At 38.9% G+C, this 27343-nt stretch overlaps 1 protein-coding gene across 1 annotated transcript; it reads right to left on the bottom strand.

Moving 5' to 3' along the window:
• On the bottom strand, positions 1-27343 carry LOC122797000 (myelin P2 protein-like). The gene is made up of 4 exons (XM_044065768.1): positions 27202-27343; positions 25936-26108; positions 21491-21592; positions 1-265 (listed from the first exon to the last, which is right to left on the bottom strand). Exons 1-4 carry the CDS (start codon positions 27278-27280, stop codon positions 215-217), a joined length of 405 nt encoding a protein of 134 aa, XP_043921703.1. The 5' UTR covers positions 27281-27343; the 3' UTR covers positions 1-214.

The following is a 27343-nucleotide window of genomic DNA, read 5'->3' as shown; positions in this document are numbered from 1 at the left end:
TTCTGAAATACAAGTTTTATTTTAAAAAAAAATCACAGTATGCCACTATTTATACATATTTTTACAAGCAACTTCAGACATTTTTCAAATATATGCTGTTGCAAAAATTCTAAAAAAAGTAATTGAAGAATAAAAAAAAGTAATTGCTTGGTGTCCAAATTATATGGAGTATGCTGTCTCTTTGTTAAGTTGTAGTCTTCTACTCTGTAAGAGCTTACTCCTTTTCATATGTCCTTGTGCAGACAATGTCTCCAATGATACATCTCTGAAGAGAAAGAAGAAATGTTTAGATGTACTTGCCAGCATATAAATCTACAACACCAAATTCCATAATATTAGATAATATAAAATCTCCCCCTGCATTAACACTTTTTTGCTATCTATTGCAACTTCAAATATGAATCATGTCATTACCATTCAATGTCTGCCCTTAGTTATCTATGCTCAGTCACCTCTTTCTTTTACTGAAACCCTTACATAACCTATCATGTAGAGCCTCTCAAATTTGTCAGGCGTAACACTCAGTTTATAACATGACACCATGTCTTAATTTCTTCATTTTCTCAACATGCCACTCATCAAACCATTTGAAGGGTTCCCAGCACAGGCTTTAGTTTAATCATACTGGATATTGTCAGTCTTGAACCACCGTAATTTATTGTCATACTTATTCTTCCCTAACTGTTCTGGGTGTTTACCTTTATTTCATCCTGCCTGCAGCCCTTCCATTCTTTCTTCAGCCATCAATGTTTTTCCTTAACCTCTCAAAAATTCCTTTATTTATATGCATATCTATATGTGCATGCACATATGGATGTGTGTGTGTTTTATGCATGTGTGTGGTTTGGATTGCTAATTGTCCTTAGTTATTTAGTTAGTTCCCCTTGCCCCATCCAGTCTCTTAAATGTCATGATAGAAACTATGTTTAACAACAGAGTCTTTTCAATTGCCACCTTAATTAGCACAACAAACAGCATTCCCCTGATACGCATAGTCACTTTTCAAAGCAGAGCCACTAAAGATAAAAAAAAAAAAAACAAACAAAAAAAAAACAAAGACAGCACTGCTGTCAGAAATGGACTTTCTGAGAATTCAGCAAACCAGCAAGATGTGATACTTCACCTTATAATGGCTACTCCCAAACATATCTTGGTGTGGTCCCCATTAACACTATTGTGCACAATTCCACTTTAGCAAACGAGAATATAAAAAAAAAAAAATCAAATCAAATCTTTATATTTATCTATTTAAAGATATATATATATATATATATATATATATATATATATATATATATATATACACACACACACACACATACATAGAAATATACTTATATCCAAGATCAAAATAATACAGCTTATGGCCTCAACAATCACATATGCTAATCTCGGTATCACGCATATGATCACCCAAGTTATATTGATGCTGTTAATTTTCACTAATATAATGACAATATCTGTGACGCCGGTGCACTTGGCCCAGCAATTAAAGAGCCTCAATCCTCACCACTAACACCAGACAGGGAATCTCATATAGGAGAAAAGGATAACAAATACACACAGTAAAGTACAATGTCCCTTAAGAGCACACAGAGATCACAGTCAGTCCAGGACTGGTCGCTCCCTTGCTCTCCAGGTCCCCAATAAGACTCCCCACTGGCACAGCTATAGGGTCCAGATCTCAGCCTAGTGAGCAAGTTAAAACCTCTAGCACCCTCTCTGTCCAACCAGTGCCTCGTGTCCCTGCCCAAGTAGCTGACAACCACACACTCACACACTTTGAGAAGAGAGTTTATACAACCACACAGACACTCTTGGGGAAGGCTGGCACAGGTCCTCCAGCTGTGCCCCATTTTCTCCAGACTATACGGTAGTACCCTGCCACCACCCATTAATAATTATCAGCTACTCAAATGCCCTTAAAAGGGTGTCCAGTTATTATTGTGCAATATTATCCAATTGGTAGTATGACTAAACAGTCAAGGCTTATTAGAGTGACTTGGTACAGGATCCTTATATACATGCAATGTACTCTTAGAGCTTAACTTATCTCTATACAAAACAGCCACAGTTGAAAGGTTTTAAAATATTTAATAATAAATAATAAAAACACAAGACAATACTTCTTACTGCACAGTGCTAGTCAAGAGTTCAGAGAACACAGAGAAATACTTAAAATAATTCAGTAGTACAGTTCTGACATCACAGAAAACTCAGTCTAATCTTTCTAGTTTCTAGCTATTTCTAAAAGAAAACACAAGTCTAAGATAAACTTACATAAGAAAACAGGCAAAGTGCTGATGAGTTGGATGGTCAAGACAAAAATGCTTAATCCTCTCTGGTTCTCTCTGTTTAAGTTGAAATTGCAGTTCTGATTTACATTACATCATTCTCCACACTTTCTTGTGGCTCCCAGGCTACACATTACATTATTCTTCACACTTCCCTGTGTTCCCAGGCTAATAGAAACTGCATTTACATTCTTAACATCTCCCTTTTGTTATCTTACAGTTGGTCAGGAAGTATAGCAATAAAAATATATGTCATGCTTAAATTTAGCAATTTAGCTATGGCACTATAACTGGGGATGAACTTTCTGTAGTACCCTGCTGTCCCTAAAAATGCCCTCACCTGCTTTTTTAGTAACAGGTGCAGGCCATGCCTGAATGGCTTCCACTTTGGCAGGTTCTGACCTTATCTTAGCACTCCCCACTCTATGTCCTAGGTAGGAGACCTCTGCCATACCCACCCGACATTTGCTCGGTTTAATGGTCAACCGTGCCCTCAGCAGTCTGCCCAACACCTCCCTGACATGCTGAAGGTGCTCTGGCCAGGAATGGCTGTAGATGGCAATATCATCTAGGTAAGCAAGAGCAAACCCTCCTGCTCCTACTAGGATATGATCTACCAGCCTCTGGAAAGTTGTTGGGGCATTCTTCATCCCAAAGGACATCTTTGTGAACTCATACAAGCCGAAAGTCACAAAGGCTGACTTCTCTATAGCACTGGGAGTCAATGGCACCTGCCAGTAACCCTTGGTAAAATCAATGGTTGGAAGATACTTAGCCCCACCCAGCTGCTCTAGGGTCTCATCTGTCCTAGGCATGGGGTAAGCATCTGACCGTGTGTGACTATTTAATTTCCTGTAGTCCACACAGAACTTGGTGCTGCCATACTTTGGCACCAGCACCACTGGGGAGGCCCAGGGACTGTTGGACTCTTGAATCACCCCTAGTTCCAACATCTCCTGTACCTCCTCCCTCAGAGTCTGTTTGACTCTCTCAGGCACTCTATAAGGGGCCTGTCTAATAGGCTTTTGGGGTCCTGTGTCCAACTGGTACTGCTCCAGGTGGGTGTACCCTGGTTTCCCAGTAAACATGTCCCCAAATTCCTGCAACACTGCTTGGATTTCTCGAACCTGGGTAGGAGATAGCTGCTGGGACATTGCTACCTCTTCCACTGAGGTGTCAGCCCGAGCCTCACTGAGGAGATCAGTCCCCAGATCTCCCTCAGACTCCTCCTGCAATCCACTGCAAATGCTCAGAACAAGGGCCTCCCTATCATGATAAGGTTTCATCATGTTAACAAGGTATGATTTGTGCCCCTGCCTTCTGCCTAGTAGTTCCACCATGTAGTTAACATCACTTACCTTTCTTACCACCTTGTAGGGTCCCTCCCAAGCTGCTTGCAGCTTTTTGTGTCTGACAGGAATGAGGAACCATTACCAGTTGCCCCACAGCATACTCTCTAGCTCGAGCATTCCTGTAGTACTACACCTTTTTCTGTTGTTGGGGTTCTGCCAGGTTCTCCTGGGCCAAGCCCATGAGTTCCCTAAGCCTTTTCCTGAGGTTTAGGATGCATGCCACAACAGACTCCTTGGTAGACTCCCACTCACCTTCTCACTCCTCTCGAATTACATCTAGAGGTCCCCTCACCCTACGCCCATACAGCAACTCAAAGGGTGAAAAACCTGTGGATTCCTGGTTGGCAAATGCCCTTAGCATGGACCTGATTGTAGAGTTTAACCTCTCAACAAGACCATTAGTCTAGGGATGGTAGGGGGTGGTCTTCATGTGCTTCACCCAACAGGACTTCCACAGACAAGCCAGCAGGTCTGACATGAAATTGGCACCTCTGTCAGTCAGTATTTTGTTTGGGAAACCTACCCTGCTGAAAATCTCTAAAAGCATTTGCCACCTTTTCTGCCTCAATGGAGGACAAAGCCACTGCCTCAGGGTATCATGTAGCATAATCCACTACCACTAGGATATACTTTTTTCCCTGTGGAACTTGGAGTACTCAGAGGGCCCACAATATCCATAGCTACCCTCTGAAATGGCTCCTCAATCACAGGCAAAGGCATCACCTTGTCTCCTGCCTTGCCTACCTTTTGGCACTGCTCACAGGTCCTGCAGTACCCTGTTACATCTCTGGAAATTCCGGGCCAATAGAAGTTCTGCATAATACACCTCTTCATACGTTTTATGCCCATATGACTTGCAAAGGGAATTTCATGGGCTATGGATAGAAGCACCAGATGGTAGGCTCTAGGCACTACCAACTGCTGTACTCTCTCACCTCCCAGCCCTCCCTCAGGGGTCCACTCTGTACAGTAACCCTTTGTCCCAGTATACAGATTCCCCCTTTCCTTGAGAATCAGGTGCCTCCATAGCTACCTGCCTCAGGCCTTGCAATGTAGGGTCTGAGAGCTGAGCCTGTCTCAACTCTCTTCTTGTAACCCTTCCCAGCTCCCCTTCCACAGGAAATCTGGTGTTCTCTGACAGTGGTGCCTCACTGTCAGCCTGGGTACTACTACTCGCCTCTAACTTTGCAGTCACTCTGTCCAAGGGACCATTGTGGCTCACATTCAGTCTCACTGCTACAGGGTAGCTTCCTCCCTGAAGTAACCACCTCACCAGTCCTGGCTGCAAGTATGCAGTCTGTCTGGGTCTCCCCCAGGCTACCAGGCCCACATGCTTGTCTCTTAGCCTCAATGTGTGTAACTGCATAAGCACATGGTACTGCCTCATCCAAATTCTTCCCTCTCAGGGCATCTGTAGGATGGTAGTTTAGTACTGATGTTGTCTCAAGACAACCTACTATTGGCATTTTGTCTTTCCCACTTACTGGCTCCCTCAACTTTTGTTCCCCTCCTTGCCTCCGTGGACACCTGTATGCCACATGGCCCCACTGGTTTCATTCAAAACATTTAACCCTAGCTCTTGGATGTGTACCTGGAATAGTGGCTTCCCTGCTACTGGAAAATTCTGTTGGGGCAGTCTATGCTTTCCACCATGGGTTCCTTTAGACCCATGAGCAGTACTGGGGGTCCCCTTCCTGTGCAGGGCTGCTATGCTTGCCAGGCATAGGTCTCCCATCTTCCCCAACTCATCTGAAGTAGCACATTGTCTATCAGCTAACCAGATCCTCATGTCCTCAGGCAAAGTGCTAAGGGCTTGTTCCCTCACCACAATGTCTGCCAGCCCTTCAAAAGTGGTGACCTGACATCCACACACCCACCTATGGAAATAAGTGTTCAGCTCAGCAACATATTCACACACACATTCATCTGCCTTGCGTCTATGCTCACGAAACCTATACGTTTTAGGTGTTAGCTTAAAAAACTCTAATAGACAATTTTTTACAGCAGTATAATCAAAACATGCAACATCAGACATTTTACACAATACAGTTACAGCTTTACAATGGAGTAAGGGAGTCAGGAACCAGACTCAGAGCCTTTGGTTTACACTATACTGTTTGCATACCCTCTCAAACATATGAATGAAACTATCAAAATTATCCCCCTTTTTAAACTGTGGAAGACATTTACTGACCTGTTGTGCTTCTGCGGTCCAGTTACTCCCTTCCCCATTACCTTCATGACTCTGGCAATGAGTCAGCATTTCTCTCATGCTTCCTCTGCCTCTCCTTTTCCTCGGCTTCTATCTCCAAATGCCTGGCCTCCAACTCAAGTCTCTTTAGCTCAAGATGGATTTTTAAGTCCTCTGCAGAAAGGTTGAGCTGTCCATTCTGAGGGTATTTTATCTCCACTGCCAGTCTGATTGTCCTCCAAGTTGCTGTTTTCTGATGCAGCTCTAACCAAGGCTGCAATCAGGTCTGCCTTAGTCAGGTTTCCATGCACCAGTACCATAGTCTGGCACATCTCCGCCAGCTGGCTCCTTGTCAGCTTTCCATATTCCTCTGCTAATATGCTGCCTGCTCACCCTGACTAACTAAGCTAACAAAAGAAATAAAACAATTGTGAGCTGAACTCTGAGTATTCACTGCATGGCTGTTTTAGAGTATAAAACACCTTCAAAGCTCACTGCACAAAGGCTACAGGTATTCACTCTACCCACACCACTACAAGCCAATTATTATTTTCCAACCAATTAATATGTGGTGTGGATATCCCACCTCTGCCAAACAATTAATATATGGTGTGGATATCCCACCACTGCCAAGCAATTAATATGTGATGTGGATATCCCAAACACTGCCAACAATTAATATGTGGCACCCATACCCTGGCCCAGTAATCAAGGAGCCTCAATCCTCACCACTAACACCAGAGAGGGCATCTCATATAGGAGGAAAGGATAACAAATACTCACAGTAAAGTGCAATTTCCCTTAAGAGCACACAGAGATCACAGCCATTCTGGGGCTGGTTGCTCCCTTGCTCTCCAGGTCCCAAATAAGACTCCCCACTGGCACAGCTATATGGTCCAGATCTCAGCCTAGTGGGCAAGCTAAAACCTCTACCACCCTCTCTGTCCAACCAGTGCTTCATGTCCCTGCCCAAGTAGCTGACACCCACACACTTTGAAAAGAGTTTATACAACCACACAGACACTCCTGGGGAAGGCTGGCACAGGTTCTCCAGCTGTGCCCCCTTTTCCCCAGACTATACGGTAGTACCCTACCACCACCCACTTATAATTATCAGCTACTCAAATGCCCTTAAAAGGGTGTTCAGTTATTACTGTGCAATATTACTATCCAATTGGCAGTATGACTAAACAGTCAAGGCTTATTAGAGTGACTTGGTACAGGATCCTTATATACATACAATGTACTCTTAGAGCTTAACTTATCTCTACACCAAAACAGCCACAGTTGAAAGGTTTTAAAAATATTTAATAATAATAAAAACACAAGACAATACTTCTTACTACACAGTGCTAGTCAAGAGTTTAGAGAGCACAGAGAAATACTTAAAATAATTCAGTACTACAGTTCTGACAACACGGCAAAACACAGTCTAATCTTTCTAGTTTCTAGCTATTTCTAAAAGAAAACACAAGTCTAAGATAAACTTACATAAGAAAACAGGCAGAGTGCTGATGAGTTGGATGGTCAAGACAAAAATGCTTAATCCTCTCTGGTCTCTCTGTTTAAATTGAAATTGCAGTTCTGATTTACATTACATTATTCACACTTTCCTGGGGTTCCCAGGTTACACATTACATCATTCTTCACACTTCCGTGTGTTCCCAGGCTAACAGAAACTGCATTTACATTCTTAACATCTCCCTTTGTTATCTTGCAGCTGGTCAGGAAGCATAGCAATAAAAACACATTTGCATGTTAAAATCTAGCAATTTAACTCTTGGTTAAAACAATAGAAAGAATGTCTTCATCTAGCCAGGTTGGAGCCAACTTTAGATCAAAGGGTCACAACATGCTTTTACTGCATTAGTAGAGTGCACTGTTGTCACATTTTTTTCCAGTTCCACATGTAACACTATTTCTTTACATTTAAGACAACAATCCTGTAGTGTACATTCATTTACAAATGATAGAATCTGGCTAGGCTGGCACCCTTTACAATATCCACTCCTCTTTCTAACAAGAATTTTTGCAAAGTATTGCTTCTCAAATGTTCTCAGCATTTTCAGAAGTACCATTTCTTGGGATGGCTTTCTCCCTGACCCTGCATGGCCCCACATTCTTGAATCAATGATTGTCCTGAAAATAATCAAAAATTAAAATAGGCTCTTACTTTAAGTTGTCTGTAACACACACAGAAAAGTAGTATTTGGTAGTTTGGTTGTTAATTTTTGTTTGTTAGGCAAGTCCACTAGAAAACAAGGTTGGTGGTTTTCAAGAAAGACCTGGGAAAGTGCATCATCACATGACTTTAGAGAGTGTATTAGCACATATTCTAGGTTACCATGGTACTGTATAACTATGGCGCTATCAGTGGTTTAACGAGCAGAGTAAGTTTACCAGAGAAATACCATTGTAGTTCCTTGCAAATCAGCCAAAGCAGGCAACATAAAAAGAAATGGGGTCTGGGATGACAAGTTGAAAGTAGTCTCAAAGAATGCACCTTTTGATTTAAAAATGAAATTTTAAAAGCACTTGCTTTTTCACTGGCCAAAACTCGTGGAACCCCCTTGCAAGGGGGCTCTACCATTTGCACCCTGCAAATTGTTGCTGCTTCTGAGGAGTAAGGAGAACAGCCACCTTCCATTAACTTCTTTTGAGGATTGTGACTGACAAAATGCCTGGACCGTACACCTTGCTCAAGTGTCATTTGGGGCTGTACAAGCCTGCCAAAAAGGTTTATTTTGTAGAATTCTGCAATAATCCTAGCAAAATTATCTAGTTAGAATGGAAGCTTTCCTGTAGAAAATACACCACACTCTCAAACTGCTGTTAGAGACCAAGACTTATCTCTAATGCTGTTTATTGCTGCAAATATCAGTCAGTTCATATTCTTATTTCATGTGTTATACACAGCTACTTCAATAAAAGCATGTTACAGGTGATAGATACTGACAATGGGCAGCCAGTACAACCAGTCTACACATATTCATTCCATATTTCTTATTAGATGGTTCTGAAAAGTATCGCTCAGGATGTTTTGCAAGGGTTTTACCTGTGTCTGTTCTTTGATGTCCTGCTTTTGGAATGGCATCATTCTTGTTTTTGATAGTAATGAATGTGTACTGTTATATGCTGAAACCTGTTTAGTGTCATAATTTGAATAATTGTTGTGGACAGAAACTTATGCACAGTATAAAAAATCATAAACAAGTGCAACTTGATAGTGTTAGTACTGGAAATGATAACAGCACCCTACGTTTTCTTTTGATAAGAGTTGTACAGATTATTTTATGTTTGGCTATCACAAAAAATACATTAAGCCATGTCACCAGTCCAACGTACATTTAACAAAATGAGGGAAAGGGGGGCGACTGAAACTTCAAGTAGAAATCTGCAAGGTAACATATTAAACAAATTCCAGGAAAGTGTGTGTGTGTGTGTGTATGTGTGTGTGTGTGTGTGTGTGTGTGTGTGTGTGTGTGTGTGTGTGTGTGTTAATATTACAGGTAGTGAGAGTCACATATGAGCAGGGGTGCTGCAGCACTGAGAAGGATCATGGTAGCAAGGTATTTCAAAGGCATAGCACAAGGAACTCACTTTACATGATAGATTACTGACAGAATGAATAAAACATGATTCAGTGTGATGTGTAGAGTATGAGATGGCTGCAAATCTGTATTTTGAGACATACTTCATTAGTAGTGGCTTGAATGAACACAGGAATTATATATGAATGCATACATAATTTATTTATTTATTTGCAGTTTGTTTCCCAGGATGGTTCATTGGGCCACGAGGAGCCCATTTTCAATGGAGTCCTGGGGAGAAAAGCTCCAAAACAGTACAGTATTATAAAATTACAACAACATAACATACAGAAATTATAACATTATAAAAATTAAGAAAAGATATAAAAATTATTACGGGAGTTAGAAAAATGCATGGTAACAACAGTTGCAGAAAATAGGCAACTGAAGGAGCTGATACTTGAAAAATTCCTCACCAACAAATTAAGGATTTTGTAGAGCAGATGTACTTCTTACAGGAATTATACGGTTATTAGAGACTATTTGTAGATGTAATTAGTTGTAGTGAGCATTAAAGTTCAGGAATTTATGTAGGATAGGAGCAAGAGCATTCCCATTGTGAGGTTAGGTATGAGTGAAGTATGGTTTTTGAAAGTAGAGAGTCTGTTAGTGGTACGGATAAGTGGTGGGAGAGAATTCCAGTGGCTTGCAAGACAGAAGGATAGAAGATGTTTGCCTGGAGGGTGTGCAGGTTTATGTAGTTCTATTAGATTTTGGAAGTTGGATCAAAGATGTCTATTAGGTAAATGCATTTGGAAAGTAGAGGCAAGGGAGGGACAGTGAGTGGGGCTGAAAATGACTTTATGTGCTTGGATAAGTTGAATATAGGTAAGATAATTGGGCAACTCAAGCCAGTTCAGTTGAAGAGAAATGCAGTGATGGGTATTTGATCTGTGGCTAGTTGCAAATTTAGAGATTTTATGGTAGAAGGAGGAGAGTTTTGACTTGAGGGATGATTGCAGATTAGTAAAGATAGAAGCTCCATACATAAGGGAAGGGATGATTGCAGATTAGTAAAGATAGAAGCTCCATACATAAGGGAATGGATAAGGAATGTGTTAGCAAGAACGAGCCTGGTGGAGGGAGGGATGAAACGGGTGTGGCAATAAAACATGCCAAGCTTCTTATGCATTTTTTTTATATTTGCATATAGATGGCTATCTAACTTTAGCTGACCATCAATGAGGATTCCTAACAGTTTAGCTGTGGATACTGTTTCTAGAGGTGTGTTATTTTGGCTGGTGATAGAGAAAGAGTTTTTGTCAAGGATGATACTTTTAGAGGGGAAAAATATCATGTTTAGTCTTGGTAGCATTCAGTGCTGGATGGTTGCCTAGCATCCAATGTTCAGTGGAAGAGAAGGCTTCTTGGGTTAGTTTTGTTAATAAGGAGATGGAGGTGGCAGAGCATATAATTGTTGAGTCATCGGCGTATTGGATGAGGCTGGCGTTAGGGATGGCGTGGTTGAAGTCATTAATAAAAATATTGAAAAGAAGGGGACCTAGAATTGACCTCTTGGGCACACCTGTGGGAATGTTTAGGAATGGTGAAATAGCTTTATTCCACTTAACTGCTTGTTGCCTATTTGATAAGTAACTGGTGAACCAGTTTAGAGGAGTGGGATAAATTTACTTTAGTTTGGTAAGGTAATTATAATAAGATTATGAGTCTTGAGCATTATTTGTCCACACAATATTTTATGCAGTAGTAATCATCACCAAGTTCACAGTAGAGGAGATAAGGCTACTTTCTGGGATAATTTATTCTGTCCTAACTGAGCTTATAGATATCAGTTTAAATTCATTCAGGTCAGGATGGTGACTTCTATTACAGTTGACTGATAGTGTCTGGTGTGACTTTGATATGGGTGGGTCTGCAGCAGCCCAGATAAAGTTTTAGGAGGAGACCTTGTATAATTCCATGTTCTAGAATGTGAAAAGTACAGTGGCATTTCTGCCATAGTCTCACGAACATAAAGCAAAGTTTGAGCTACATTAACCCTATCCCTCCTGTCTTGTAATCAGTATAGACTAAAGAAATGTATTAAATTGCATTTCTTTTCATAGGTCTAACTAGATAACTCAGTTCGTTTCTGCTATGAAATGATGCCTTAGTGAAAGTCAAAATTTCAAAAGACAGAAAAAATGCCATAAAACCAAAAGGGTGAAAACTCCTTTTTTGGCAGTGGGGCAAGCTCCCCACAACTCCCAAACTTATATAACCAGCACCATGGTCACACCAACTTGAAAAAATGATAAATCTCTTTATAAATGGCATTTGTCAAGGGTGCCAGAACCATAGGGTGGGGGGGGAGCACCCTTCCACTTTTAAGAGGCTTCAGAAAAAATAAATAAATAAACAAGCAACACTCTGTGGTGGTGGCATCTTCTCCTTTGAGGACCATGTGTGCATATACCAAAGCGGACGCAAGCTCAGTCCACATTTACCCATGGAATTTAAACTAGCTGTTCTGAGGTAAGTGTGAGTGATTGAATGCGTATATGAGTGTACGAGTGTGTGTGCTAGTTAAACTGGTGGTTCGTTTCTTTGTATGAAAGACTTTTGCAGAATGTCCTGATTTTTGCCTCATATTTTATCCTATTTACTATTCCTCAAAATTTGTGGTTTTCTGGCAAATCACTGAGGATTGAAATAACTAAATAATGTCATACATTTAAGTTTCAGACTTCATTTTCTTCAGAAAATGCATATTAAGAGAAATGCTGTTATTTTGGCTGTAAGAACAATATTTAAAATCTGTCCCTATTTTTGGGCATCCCCCCCCCCATTATTTAAGGCTTCGTCCAGATTTCTTGTACTAATAGGTTGAGAGGTATGGAGGTATGGTATGTAATGCTCTAGTTAGGGGAGAGGGCAGGTTAGTCAGTTAACTTGATCAGGCTTGACCGTGAGGAGACAAGACTCTAAATCCTCTACACCAACTACCAGATTCTGTTTGAACAGTGAGTTTGTGTTTCAGTACATTTTGAAGGAATTATGAGTTTCAGTTCATTTTCATGGAATTGTGAGTTTCAAGGGAAGATAAGTTTACTGTTGCTCATGCTAAGTCTGTTTTCAATGTGTAACTAGCTGTTTTGTAAAGCAAATGGCAGTGTCATTGTTTGTGATGTACAATTTGAAAGCAGTGTTAATAGCATAATTGCCTTCAGTGCAGAAGGCTGTGGATTCTACTCCCATACCATATAGATGGAGTGTGATATTGCAGTGCCCTTTTGACTGATGATTATTTGGTGCATTTTAAGGTGGATAGGGGTTCTACACTCCTGAGTGTGTCCTCCTTTGCATGAGATGCCTAGTAGCTATGAACTTGTTGTCGGTTTGTCAATCATTCCCTATTGCTATATTACCAGCTTACCATTTTTTTTAATGTGACAGACAATTCAAGGGCAGCAGGCACTGAATTTGTAAGTGAAACATTGGAATACAATGCAATGCAACTACTTCATTAATTAAAGATATCTTTAATGTGAAATTATTCTGATGACTCAATTCTGCAGAGGTTGTACTTACTGAGTGACATTGGTGGACTGTAATGACAGAAGTTTGAGTACTCTTTTATGGTTGAAATTTTCTAAATGGATAATTTTGTCGTTATTGGTTCATACATTTTGTTTCATTGCTTAATGGAAGAATGCTCAAAACTACAAATCTGTAATCATTGTAGAAGTAAATAAGAAAACAGTATGTGCACTGACATATTTGAACAGTGTTTACAGTAAGTGGGGAGAAACAGCCAAGTAATAGAACACTGGAATGGCTGGGGAGGGAGCTGCTGCTGAGAGGGTTGCTGTAGGAAGGTTGCTGTAGGAGGGGCTACTCTCGTGGGGCGGGGGTGATCCATGACCCTGCCTAGGGTCCCATTTGACCATGATCCTGCTCTTGTATTTTGCACTATCTGCTATAAACTAAAAACTAAAATAAAAAAAGATAAGTGCTTTCATTCCATGCTTAGTACTAAAGGAACAAAAGTGCTTATTTTTTACAACTGACACTTCATTGTTTCATTGCATCTTCCGAATGTTTATGGTTTTCACTGTTATTTACTGTTAATTAATAACAGTCATATTGTTGAATATGCCAGTGCAGTTCTGTGGATTGTGGGCCTCAATTGAAGTGGCAGCAGCCCACTCAGGTACATTCTGGGCAGACATTTATGAAGTGATAACAGTAAAAATAATGATGAAGATGATAATGATGATGATGATAAAATAAGACTTAATGCAGGCAAGAAACTGGAATAACTTTGACCCTGCTGTTACTGTGTTTTCAAAAAACGTTAATACAGTTCCTTCCATGCCTTAAGTCTTCTTTGTCATTTTTTTCATTTCTACAAGTTAGCCCCAGCTTTGTTAGATTTTTAAAATCATGCAAGAAACATTAATTTATTTAAAAGCTCAATAAAAATATTGCGTGATTTTTATTCTGCTTATAAAAATATACTAAAGCTTCTTGCCTGATTTTAAGTCTTCAGTTAGGTTATTTATTATTATTTTTCCAAGTTGCCCAGTTTTGTTGCACTTCTATTTTATTTAATTGAACAAATGAAAAAATGCAGCAGGTTGAGCTTGAAAGTGGTAAACAGCTTTTGTTCACAGCTCTTATTAATCAAAGTCACATAGCTCAAAGGATAAAGCCAGAAATGTAATGGGTCGGGAAAAAGGTCAAAGGTCCAGAGGTCAGATTTCAAGTATAACATTGTTCTTATATGCTTAGTTGCTAGACTAACAGGTTTTGCATTAGCATGCATGCATTTTCTGAAGGATATGAAGTCTACAAGTCTGAAACTCAAACTATCATTCCTTAAGCTTTGTAATCCTCATAAATTTGCCAGAAAATCCTAAATCTTATGAGGAACAGACCAAAAACATGACACAGGGGCAGTCAAATGTATGCTCTGATCTCATGTCTTAGGGCAAGAATCAGAGAGAAACAGTGTGAAAGACTCAACATCATGGACAAATGTTAAGCTTTACTCTTGTTAGTAAAGCAGTAGATGAAGGTAAAACAATTCATACTGCATTACCTTGACCTGGCCAAGCCTTTTGACACAATCACCTATTCAAGTATAGTAGAAAAGCTGGACTGCCAACTGGCTCACAGGATGCAGGAGATTAAAATGGGGAAGGCTACCTATAGAAAGAGACCAATCAATGGAGTACCCAGGATTTGGTGCTGAGACCTTTCCCTGTTTGGCATCTACTTCTTGGAAGTAAAAGTACATAACAAAGGGCTTTGGCTGACTAAGTCTCGGATGTCTGCAAGTTAGAAGCAGTTATCGAATCCCCAAATGACTTAACCGTCATGCAGGAAGGTTTGTCCCAAACAATAACTGGTGCCAGAATCATGAATTGAAACTAAACTCCAAAAAATGCATGATCATATCCTTTGGGAAGTTGTCTACCCCAGGGAACTACCAAACTGACAGCCCCCGCCCCCCAGAGAGTTTACCCAGTTGTTTGGCATTCGGGAACTTGTGGACAGTGACCTAACTTTTGACCACCATGTGCCCAGTGTCATAAGAGTCTTTCATATGTTGCACAGCTTATGAACACATTTATTGTGACTAGATCTAGAAATGTTATTGTCCCTCTATACAATGCCCTCATTAGGTCAATCATTTTGTATAATGCCCACTTTGGCATGTATCTGTCCAGACACATACAACAGGAATGCCCACAGAGATACTTTACTAAAAGGATACAAGTCCTAAACAATAGGTATTGCATGGACACCTCAAAGCCTTATCACTGTACTCTGTATCCTTCAGAGTGCTAAGAGGTGACCTGTTGTCTGGCATATAAGGCATCATCCGGCCCAGTACTAATGTACCTATTGAACATCAGCAAGTCAAATGGCATCAGAAATACTCAGTCCAGGTATCTAAACTGAATGGTGTGGAGAGATTGTTATATATAACATAGGATACAACTGTTTCAGAACAGACTCTACATTCAAGTAAAACAAAGCTCATACCTGTTCATATTCAAATCCAACTTGGATCTAAGGATGGGTAATAGAAAATGCATCTCAGGATTGCCCCTTATGCTACTAATGGATAGAGGCAGTTCCTAAATGCTGCATCTCTTACATGGGTCCCCTCAAATTATCTATGTTATGATCACACTTATTCTCACTAGAGCTAATATACAATTAGCACCCATTGGAAGGGTAAGACCAATCAGGAAATGTTAATTCAAGCACTAAAAGGAAAACTGGCTAAGCTTAAAATGTCCTCTAAGTGAAATTATGTTGCGATAGTAAATAGTTTTTTTTAAAAATGCCCTTTTTAGATCACTAAATGCCCCCCCCCCCCATCTTCAACAACTTCTGGCACCTCTGTTCATTGTTATGCCTTTCTTCCTTTTTTGTTTCAGCAGGCTACTGATGCTCAATCAATTTCTGTTTGAGCATGAGTAGGGAAGTCAGTCCAACTAACCTTCCATTATTTTTGCTGTTTATTACTATAATTCATCTAAGAACGTAATGCCCATCCTAATGTGGTTCTTAGAAATGAATATGTTACATTAGTGGGATCCCTACCAAAAGTGAGAAACCATTAAATGAATCCTATAACTATGAAAAATAAAGTTTGGTTGCTCAAAAAATATATTAAATCTTGAAAATTGCAGCAATGCCACTAATATGCTATTAGTGAGAAGTGCTGTTTCCTGCACTGCCCAACATGGAGGGCTCTGACCCCTATGTGACTGTTGCTTATATGTACTTACTCCTATATCACTATACTTCATGATGAATGGAATACTCCAAGGTACCACAGCCTTAGACATTGTTTGTAATCCACATATTCATAAGTTGAGTCTTGCTATTCCATGGGTCAATGTTGTTGTTCTCAAAACAATCTAGTTAAAATATGAAGTCAAAATGGCTTCTATCAGAGACACAATAGTACCTTGCCCTTCCTGGGAAAAATTTCTCTGAAACTATAGTACATTGCTCTGTCGCATTTACTGGCCACAATCAGCCATTAGGAGATGGTAAAGTCATAGCATAATAAGGAATCCAGAGTGTTCAGTGTTCGTCTTACCACTAAGGCATGGATTTTCATTGAGTGTCGCTGAGGGAGTTTACTGTGACCCTGCTGAAGAGCATCACATTCTAAGCAGCTCTTCTCTTACTAACAGTATCTTGTATGACTGTGGTAAGCGAGTCTGCTAGGTACCCTCAACCCCAATCTAGCGCTTTCATCATAAACAGAGGCAGTTTGGGTTCTAGATCCTCTGTCTGATGTATGTAATGAAAATTTAAACAAGAATGGCACCATCAACCAACATTTCATCAGAAAACACACCTTTTACTATTACCCTCAGTGCATAGTTTGCCAAATAGTTTCTAGCCTGTTTTAGGCACCTGGATTTCAGAGTGGTGAGTACAGACCTGAGCAGAAGGATATCACAGGGAATCACTCTAATCACATTTGATGATGAAGATGCTTAACATCTGTGGATTTTTGGGACAGAATCTGCTGTAAAATTCCAGTTGATTACTTCAGCAGGACCTGTCTTGAATAAGGCTAGGCTGATAATAATCTAGAAGGCTCTGGGTGATTACGTTAGTCCTTGAGTAAGGACCCAAGCAGTTTGCTCAGCACAGCTTAAGCTCAAGAGCTACTTGTTGCTACAACACATTTTTTGTTAAAGGTCGTGACATGCTTTGCTTTTCAGTCCTGTAGGCAAAACCTGAGCTAAGCAATGGGCTGAAGAGAGAACAGAGAATCCACTGCACCACTACTAACCACACAAGGGATTCGTGGATATACTCACCAGACCATGAATTTAACATCACTAAATTTATAAGTAAAATCCTCCAAGGAAGAAAGGGACAGCTCTCAGGTGTGCACATGCACTCAGCTGCATGGCTAACTCCTGCCAATGTAAGGGTAACACATTGCTTGAGTTCTAGTACTGCAGATTAATTCCAGAACAAAGAGGCCAGAGGCAAAGGTATCATTTTGATGTGAAAATCCTTTAAGGAGCTCTAAAACTTATATCCCCCATAGTAAATATAAGACTGAATTTAGAATATTGACTACAGCTTCTGGGTCTGTGACAGCCTTACATTGATAACCAGCTTACTTAATTCACAGGTCTAAACCTTTTTCTTAACAGTCTTATCTAAAGGGCAGTTTAAGATCAGACTTGGCTCACTTTGCTTACCCCAGTAGTTTGGCACTTTGTTTTAACAAAGGAGGTAAGTTTTAATAAAGGAATCCTAGCTTTTTTGTGCTTCACAAAGAAAAGCCTGTTTACTTTTGTTTAAATATTATGGGCAATTAGGGCAATTTATATGCTCTTTTTGTTTACAACAGTGTCTTGAAATGAGGTTCTGACCTTGGTCTCTAATGTACTTGATGCCAGCTGGTTGCTATTTACTGTCTTAAAAAGAAGTAGAAAAAATAGCAGCAGGTGTGTAGTTCCATAGACAGATGACAGCATTCAGTCAAAGAAGAAATACAACAGTACATTTCTGTACTTCTGGGGGTGATCACCACATAAAAATGTAGATCCAATATATAAGGTTAATTGTGTCTTTTGGCTTTTCCCGGTTAGGGGTCGCCACAGCGGAACTCCGCTCCGCTAATGATTGGCAGTTGATTTTTACATACCGGCTTGCCAGGCCTGATGCACAACCTTCAACGAAGGTACACCCATTCACGCATGTCTCTACGCAGAAGACGCTCTAGCTGAGAATTGAACCGGACAGCGTCTTACTGTGAGGCGACAACGCTACCACAGCACCACCACATACCTTAAAAATACAGTATGGTTGGCTGTCACATGTATTTGTTTATTATATCTTCCATTATTTCTAATAGGATCACGGTGTTCAAAGGTTGAGAAATGTGCATCACATAGCTACAAATATGTTAACACTTCTGTTATGCACAACTTAGTGCAGGAGAACTTGTGAATCAGAATCATATTGGTTTAATGGTAACCATTCATGGCGGAAGTTCTATGAGCTTCATGTAGGATACCCTACCACAAGATGCATTATATATTTCAGGTATCTGTTTTTGTCCTAAGTTCCACATCAGGAAATACTAGTAAAAAACAATCATATTCGTTCCCACATTTTCTAATATAGAAGAATAATTGTAATAAATAATCTAAAAATCACCATGCAAGTCAGAAGTAACAGTAAAACATTTCCTAAAAAGTACTGATAAATGCTGTGATGATGTGAGGTATTGCCAGCTATGCCAGGAGAAGTACAGCAGTTGATGTGCAACATATGCCAGCACAGCTAGCTGGAATTTTGTAAGCACTTATATGTTATTTGAATATCAGACTGAGTTGCAGAGATGCTTGTGTTGGAAATGGGTTTGTAAAGTTGCTTATCTTAAAAATGTACCAACAGTGAGTCCTCACTGTATTGTAACTGAATTAAGTATATATATGTTAAAAGAGGATACTGGAAGAAAAGAGATTAAGCTCTGATCCAGCTAACTTTGGAAAATAGTAAGAAATTTAATTACTGGGCTACGCCATAAATGTTATCTCACAGTTTTGAATGAAGCAGGAGACACAATGTTTGTAAAAAACCCAGTTTGTTATTCTCTGTAGGAGAAGTAGAAGTTTGTAATTGTTTTAGGATTTCTAAAAGTTGCACGAGATCTGACAAATGCTCTTCTGTTGTGTATTATAGACAAGTAGGTGCTAAATCCTGGCAGTGTCTAGCAATGGAGGAATGCATGTGAACCAGAAGTCACATGGCCAGATGTATGTGATGTCATTCTGTGTGTGTGTGTGTGTGTGTGTGTGTGTGTGTGTGTGTGTGTGTGTGTGTGTGTGTGTGTGTGTGTGTGTGTCTGTGTGTGTGTGTGTGTGTGTGTGTGTGTGTGTGTGTGTGTGTGTGCCAGCTACTTGGAGAAGGGACATGAAGCACTGGTTTCACAGAGAGAGTGCTGGAGAACTTGGCTTGGACACTCACCTGAGGACTTAACCCTATAGCTAGTGAGGAGCCTTACTGGGGCCCTGAAGGGAAACAGATATAAAGAAATCTAGACCCTTGGCTGACTATTCCCTGTGTGCTCTTAAGGAAAACTGTGCTTGATGCAGAGAGGTCTGCATCTGGAAATACTGAGTGTATCCATTTGTATTCCTAGGGAATTTCCCTCTCCAGTTTCAGTGATGAGGAGTCGGGCTCCTTGATTACTGGCCCAGAGTGGGGATGTCACAAATGCATATACTCTAAAGCGTAAAATATATAAAAAATATATTTAACTGGATTTATTTCCAGGTCCTGCTTGAGTAGCATCCAACATTTGTTATACATTCATATTCCTTTCCTAAACTAACCCAAATATTTTAATTTTTTTACAAGTAATGATATGGTTTCAGCATCCAAGTCATTTAGTACTCTTAGAGTACAATTTAAAATCAGGAAAAGCAACAGATGAAATGTTTAAAATATATGTATCACACATTATATGTTCTGTCTCCATGTCATATGAAATTCTTTGCAAGCAATAGAATTAGGCAAATAATAACAAAGCTTCTAATGCAGAATTTATTAATCTACATTTGAATTGATGCGTAATTTGCCATTGAAGAATCACACCCCACTATGAGTGGATGAAAGCAAATGCACACAGGAATGGAATACCTGAACTTCATTTGCCAAAAAAAAAAAAAAAAAACAGTTGAAAACTCTTTTTTACTTGACCCCTGCACCCCCTGATGTAGGGGACAAGCCCCCCACACCTCCTGAACTTTTACATTATATATAGATATATATATATATATATATATGGGGCCATGGTGGTGCAGCGGTTAGTGTTGCTGTCTCACAGCAAGAGGTTCTCCCATTCGATTTTCAGCTGGAGCGCCTTGTGTGTGGAGTCTGTTTGTCCTCCCTGTGATTGAGTGACGTCTAAAGACATGCAATTAGGTGCGTGTGTGAATGGATGTGCCTTCTTTGAAGGTTGGGCATCGGGCTGGCAACTCGGCCTTGTAAAAATCCACTTGCAATCATTAGCGGACCAGAGTTCCACTGTGGCAACTCCTAAACAGGAAAAGCTATATATATATATGTGTGTGTGTGTGTGTGTATATATATATATAGATATATATATATAGATATATATATATGTGTGTGTGTGTGTGTGTGTGCGTGCATATATACACATATATATATGTGTGTGTGTGTGTGTGTGTGTGTGTGTGTGTGCATATATACACATATATATATATATATGTGTGTGTGTGTGTGTGTGTGTGTGTGTGTGTGTGTGTGTGTGTATATATATATATATATATATATATATATATATATATATATATATATATATACCAACTTTATTGTCATACCAACTCAAAGACGGGGGAAGTAACTCCCAGAAGCGAATCACTTCCAGCACAACTTGCTGACAGTGATTTTGCACTGAAGAACTCTGCTCATCGATGGATTGAGCCTTGGGCAATTAAACCTTGAGCATTCAGTTTTTGTCCACCAGTAGGTTACCGAAGGTTCTCTCACTAATCACATTCCTTCACTGATTCCTAAATAAATGTCTCCCAAAGTTTTATTGATCTTTTGTAATATTATTTAGTTGTAATAACCACATTCAAATTCCACACAGGTTAATCAACACTGTTCCTTGCACATGTTTTTAAGAAACCAGTATAATATCAAAGATATTGTTTGAGTAACTAAAGTCTTAGGAAGCACTGTTCAGTCACTTACTCAGAACTTCATCTCTGCTGACAACAAGCCAGAGGAAGTGTGATGCTAGAATGTTTACTTCTCTAGAAGCCATAGTCCACCCAAAGATTTTATAATTCCTGTCTGGTTGCCAAGGAACAGAGCTCTTATCCATTATAACTACAAAAATTCTCACATGCACAGACACGCACCCATACACCCCCCCCCCACACACACACACACAAAGCCTTAACAAAAACATATACAAGTACAAGTTTCCAAACCAAACATTTTCCCTCTTCATATATTTCAACAGCTATCCATTAAATGCTTATAAATAAGCTATTCAGAACGTTTGAAGACAGTATAACCTCTTACCGCTGTTAATATTCCATCTTTCAGTTCTCTTTCTATTGTGGTTTGCTTTCCATTCCATTTCTGAAGTTGAATTAATTTGCCATTTTCAAAGGTTATTGTTGTCTAAAAAGAAGAATACAGCAGCAGAAACTAAGATTTCATAGTAAATTGCTTATAGTATGCTTGTTAATCTTCCAAAGAATATTGACAGGATATTACATTTCTGAGGGAAAAAAACAGTAGGTGCTTTAGTGTACTATGTGACACAGTAATTTCTGAGAAGGAACATCACATCAGTAAAATACACATCAGTCTTCCTATCCTGGACTAATATTAGTCTTGGTGATTTTAATCTATGCATGGTATTCTATCCAATAAGCAGATATAAAAAAAAGGAGAAAACCAGATATAAATATTCCAGTGGCAAATTCAGTAATTATCACTTATCTGCCTAACACTTCCTTGTTCAAACAATTTGACCGCTGTCAATCGCTCATTTAACTTCCCATCCCTACTGATACTGAACCAACAGAATTGATGTGTGTAGCTGAAATGCTGAAAGAACTAAAGGAATTGTAATAGGCCAGAAAAAAGAAGGATCCCAGAAATCCATTCATATTGAGTAATCCCTGGTATCCTGGCCAAATATTCCCAACTTAGTACGAATACCACCATGGGTCTCACCTGAAAACAGGCCATTGGTTGTGTGGAATTAACCTGGTTAGCAAAATGTAAATAAATAAAAGAGTAAATGAATTTACCTATTAATCCAAAATTAGGCAGCGTGATCTACATTTTTATTTCTATCCATTAAATGCACACTAGCACACATATTATTTTGTTTCCTGCAGCATCCTCGGTGTTAGAAATAAAGATATGCAGATCTGGTTTTATGGATGGAGACAAGTGAGGCAAAGCTATGTCAGTTACCCACTTAATTTTCCAAGTATAGAGCTCCACTGAGAGCTGTGTGCATCAACAAGTTTGCACTGTCTTTAGTTGGGGGCTGGGGGCTTTAATAATGATTGATTGAAATGCATGCTTTTATGCCCGTCAACTGTACTTGTCAGACATAAAATTTTCATTAAGAGGGGGATACTTTCAGAGAATCAACAGTCATGCCTCCTTCAGTAGGCTGTTAATGCCTGCATAACATGTACAGACATGCACTGTATCTAATAATGTACCACAATAATTAACATCTTGCTATTACATGCTTACCAAATGGAGATGCAAATACGACTAGAGTGACCAACTTAAAGAATGCAGAACATGTGCAGGACACAACAAATGTGGACATACAAATTACACTCTGCTTAGGAAAAGATTTTCAGTTACATGATGTAAACTATCCTACCCCTCTCTATGTAAATACAGCAGCTGCCTTACCTGAAATATAAGTTTAATTTTGTAATGTTTTGTCAAGCCTTATGGGGAACAGATTAAAAATGCAAACTGATATTCATTTTCTTTGTGAAACATTATAAATATTACTGCATTAGTTTTGTATACTGCAGTATGTCAGCTATAAAGGAAAGCAATAAAACCTGAATGTAGCTAGTGATGGAATGGAGACTGGTGTTGTGGAATTGAAAAAAAAAAAAGGAAAACACATTGCTAGACTAAAGCACTGGGGCTAACCTGCATATAATTACATATACTGAAGAAATTACACATTATGAACATTCCTTCAAATAAGACCAAGTCCATCAGCAAAAGGTATCTACAAAATTCTTAGACATGAATAAACATAAATTTAGTGTCAAAAAGCACATCAAAATATATGTTGTAATTTGTTATATTTTTGGCCTTTGTTTACTACTTCATTTTGGCTACTTGCTTCCAAGAGCAGCAAAAATGTTATTCTTGCTAAGCAGGCACTCATATTTGCATAATATGGAAGAGGCAGCTGCTGGAATCACATGCAAGTTAATAAGCTGTAACTTGTGATTTATAGCTTACTACTTAGTCTTTTAATCAAGAGTAATAAAGCCAGCCAAATGCAAAGGGTAGAGTAGCTGAAAATGATGAGAGAATGCCAGTAAAATACAAAAAACAAATGCTGAACAGACTCACTCTGAGTTTGCTGTCTAATACCATAAGAAACACAATCTGATATTCATTTATCACACAATATTTACTACAATTGAGCCACACAAAGAATGAAATTACATACAGTATGGATTCACATATAGCGTTCCCACACGTATGTAAGGTAATAAAGCATACCCAATTCATCAGCAATTTTTATTACAATGTGTACTTTTCTTTTGGCAAGTATAGTGTATTTCATAAATGGAGGAATATATATATATATATATATATATATATATATATATATATATAGTTTAATCTCAGTTATTGTGATTATTATAGTACACATCAAATGGATAAGCTCTAAACAATATTTTAAAAGTCTTCAGATAGCCATCAATAATATGTGCTGCATGAAAAACTTAACAAGTGAATAGAGTAGAAAATGTGTGGTATATGCCTGTTTAGTGTATCCAATTAATAAAATGATGAATTTGTAACTCATTTGATCTGTTAATGAGCATTTGCTACTCTTCAGATGGTACAGGATTCTGATAATGACGTTGATACCACTCTGAAGAAACCTCAATCAGTATTATACTGCTAATTAATTATTGCCTTTCTTAATTAGTATGTGGGGGGCACTAGAACCCATGGTATTTGAATAAGATAACACATTATCTACTGAAATTTTGGTAAAAATTAAGTAATCAATCCAATGTCATGTGACAAAAACATAAAATGTAACATACATAGAGGGTTGATGACTTTAAAAGTAGTCTACTGTTGTGTGACTGTAAAAATGAAATGGTTACAACTTTCATGCCTATGTTGATTTTTTTAATGAACTCTAGCTTTGCAGACTGCTTGGCATAATGCAACAAAAGAAAGGCAATTAAAATACATGTACTTATTTATATTCAGACTGCAGTGGTGGTGCTGCGGTAGCATTGTCGCCTCACAGTAAGACGTTGTCCTGTTCGATTCTCAGCTAGAGCGTCTTCTGTGTGGAGACATGCGTGAATGGGCGTAGCTTCATTGAAGACTATGCGTCAGGGCCAGCAACTCGGCACGTAAAAATCTACTGCCAATCATTAGCGGACCGGAATTCCGCTGTGGTGACCCCTAACCGGGAAAAGCCGAAAGACACAACAACAGCAAGTATGTGTTTCATGTTCAAGTACTTGTTTATATTCAACAAAAAATAAGTCTAATGTATTCAGAAAGCAGAGGCAACTGCATATGCATTATAATGACAGTATAAAAACACTCTCCATGAGCTATGACTGCATGTGAAATGGTGAACTATATACAGTCAGTTGTTACTGAAGAAGCCTAATCTATCCACTCCTATAATTATGTCAGTACATCCAGTACAATAAAAAACATGGATGGATAAACTACTGAACGCTTTCAATGTTTAGGAAAGACACCTTCAAATATTTAATTGTAACTGCATAAATGCCAGTAGGTTGTCTGTTTTTTTCTGCTATGTTTTATTATATTACAGCTGTTTATTAGTTTACAGTTAATGAATTGTGGGTAATCGCTCAGAATGAACTAAAAGTATTTCCACAGAGCTTCCTTCAAGGACAACAGCTGTATAAGTATTACTGACATCATGCAGGAAGACAGCTACATTCTCACTTTACGAAAATATGTGTATAGAATGGTCTAGAAGCACCACACCCTTTTTGCTACAAATAAAGGCTATACACTTAATAACCTAAACTACTCTTATGAAATGTTTATGTCCCCATATACTACATGCAAAAGTAAGGATGCCTTAAGGAGAAACAAAAAGCTACCTGGTATCCTAACTGCGTTTTTAACCCCCCCCCCCCAGACAATTTTTTTTGAGTGTGAGTTCTGTACATAATTAAGCACTTTCTCTTATTTATGTGCTTTATTTCCCATTCTGAAAAACAGCTCCCTAGTGCTAATTTGCTTTAAACAGTTGCACTCCATTTTATATATGTACGACGTCTGTTTCTTTGTATTACCTCTCAGCTGTGCATATTTTTGCAGAATGTCCAGATTTTTGCCTCATATTTTTGGTCTGTTTCTCATAAAAAATTGTGTTTTTGTAACAAACCACTAGAATTAAATGACTTACATTTGAGTTTCAGACTTCATAGCCTTCAGAAAATGCATGCTAACACAAATCCTGTCATTCTGACGACCTTCTCAGTTTATAAGTACAATATTTAAATTTTGGGAACTTGTGGTTGCCCCGTAATGTAAGAGGTTCAGAGGTATGCGCTTTGTAACACCGCGTGGTACTCTAACTCATCTCTATAGTAAGACACTCTTATCTAGCAAGTCCTGACTCCTGAATGATAAAAGTAATTAAATGAATCTCTATAACCAGTTTTAAAAAAACACTAACAGTAGTTCTGTTATTATACCATGCAGTGTGAAACGGAGCTCACCTTTGTTTTTCTGTCATCTGCTGTAGTTTCATCGAACTCCTCTCCCAGCTTGAAGGTTATTTCTGTGTTTTTGATTTTGCTTTGCGACTTTACGGTAATAAGATCCCCATTTACAGAAATAATCAAGTTGGGCTTAGCTACATTTCCAACTTTTCTGGTAGCAAAGCCTACATCTGAAACGCAAACAAGAGCGAATTGTAACATATACTGTACATAATAAATTAAAGCTGAAGTGGTATGCAAAAACAGTTAAAATGTCAACCGGTGCGGCATAACAAAGTAGCATCAGAATATTGACCACTACATATCAAAAAACGTCTTGTCAGCATTAAAGTTTTCTGTCCTGAAACATGCCATTTATTGTGAGGACAACAGCAAAATCAACACAATTGCCATCTAATAAGCATAGAGGATTTTGTTAACTCAACTAAAATCTGTTGACTGAATTATCTAAAATGGTCCCTTTTCTGCAGTGGGCTGGCGCCCTATTTAGCACAGGTTTTCTCAGTCATACCTCCTGAAGGCCAATATAATATCTAGTCTCCTCCGCGAGTCGCGACTCGCGAGCCTTATCAGAATTACAATTACAGTAGGCGCAAACAGAGAATGAATGAACGAAGTGATGCAATCATGCAACTGATCTGTTTTATGATAAAAACCTCATAGGCTCTGAACTTCTGATTTACAAATATCAAAGAGCATTTTAAGTGTAATTATCATCTGCATGTAAATGTAGGATTTCCAAACTGCAGCGTGTGAGAGAAGAATGCATTTATTTCAGTCACCTCATAATAATCACACACACACACACACACACACACACACACACACACACACACACACAGCCTTTTCACTGGTCAGGAGATACCGATGGTTTCTCTAAACGCAAAAAGACCCATTTACTGCCCCTGCTAATTCCCCTAAGTCAGTCAAACAATTGCTTTCAGGTGTATTCTATAATCCACTGCAATGTAATATATATTCTGCACGGAAGTTGCTTCTCTCTTCTTTTCAATTCAGCTAAAATACATACATGAATATATTTTCTCCGATGTATAATTTCATATGCAATACTCAAAACAATAGATAACAGTGCCTGATGCAACCTTAAACTTTGCAGCTTGAAGAAACAGTGTCTCTGGAGTACTTGTTTGGTGTCAGAACACTTAAAAAATATATTAAACGGGGAAAAGATTAGATAGACGCAACATATTTGTGAAAGATTACTCCACTAAGCCTTCAGTCACTCAATATATTCTTCCTCACCTAACGCCTTCATATATTCGTCAAAATTAATGGTGTCTTTCAGTTTCCAAGTGCCAACAAAATCGTGCATTGTAGCCATCGTCTTTGGTTTGTATAGCAGTAGCAAACCACTAGGTGCACAAATGAATAAAAGACTTAAAAA

The sequence above is a fragment of the Protopterus annectens genome, chromosome 3.part0, assembly GCF_019279795.1.
Source record: "Protopterus annectens isolate FY-2018-M chromosome 3.part0, PAN1.0, whole genome shotgun sequence".
NCBI lineage: Eukaryota > Metazoa > Chordata > Ceratodontiformes > Protopteridae > Protopterus > Protopterus annectens.
This window is presented reverse-complemented; position numbering and strand designations above follow the sequence as displayed.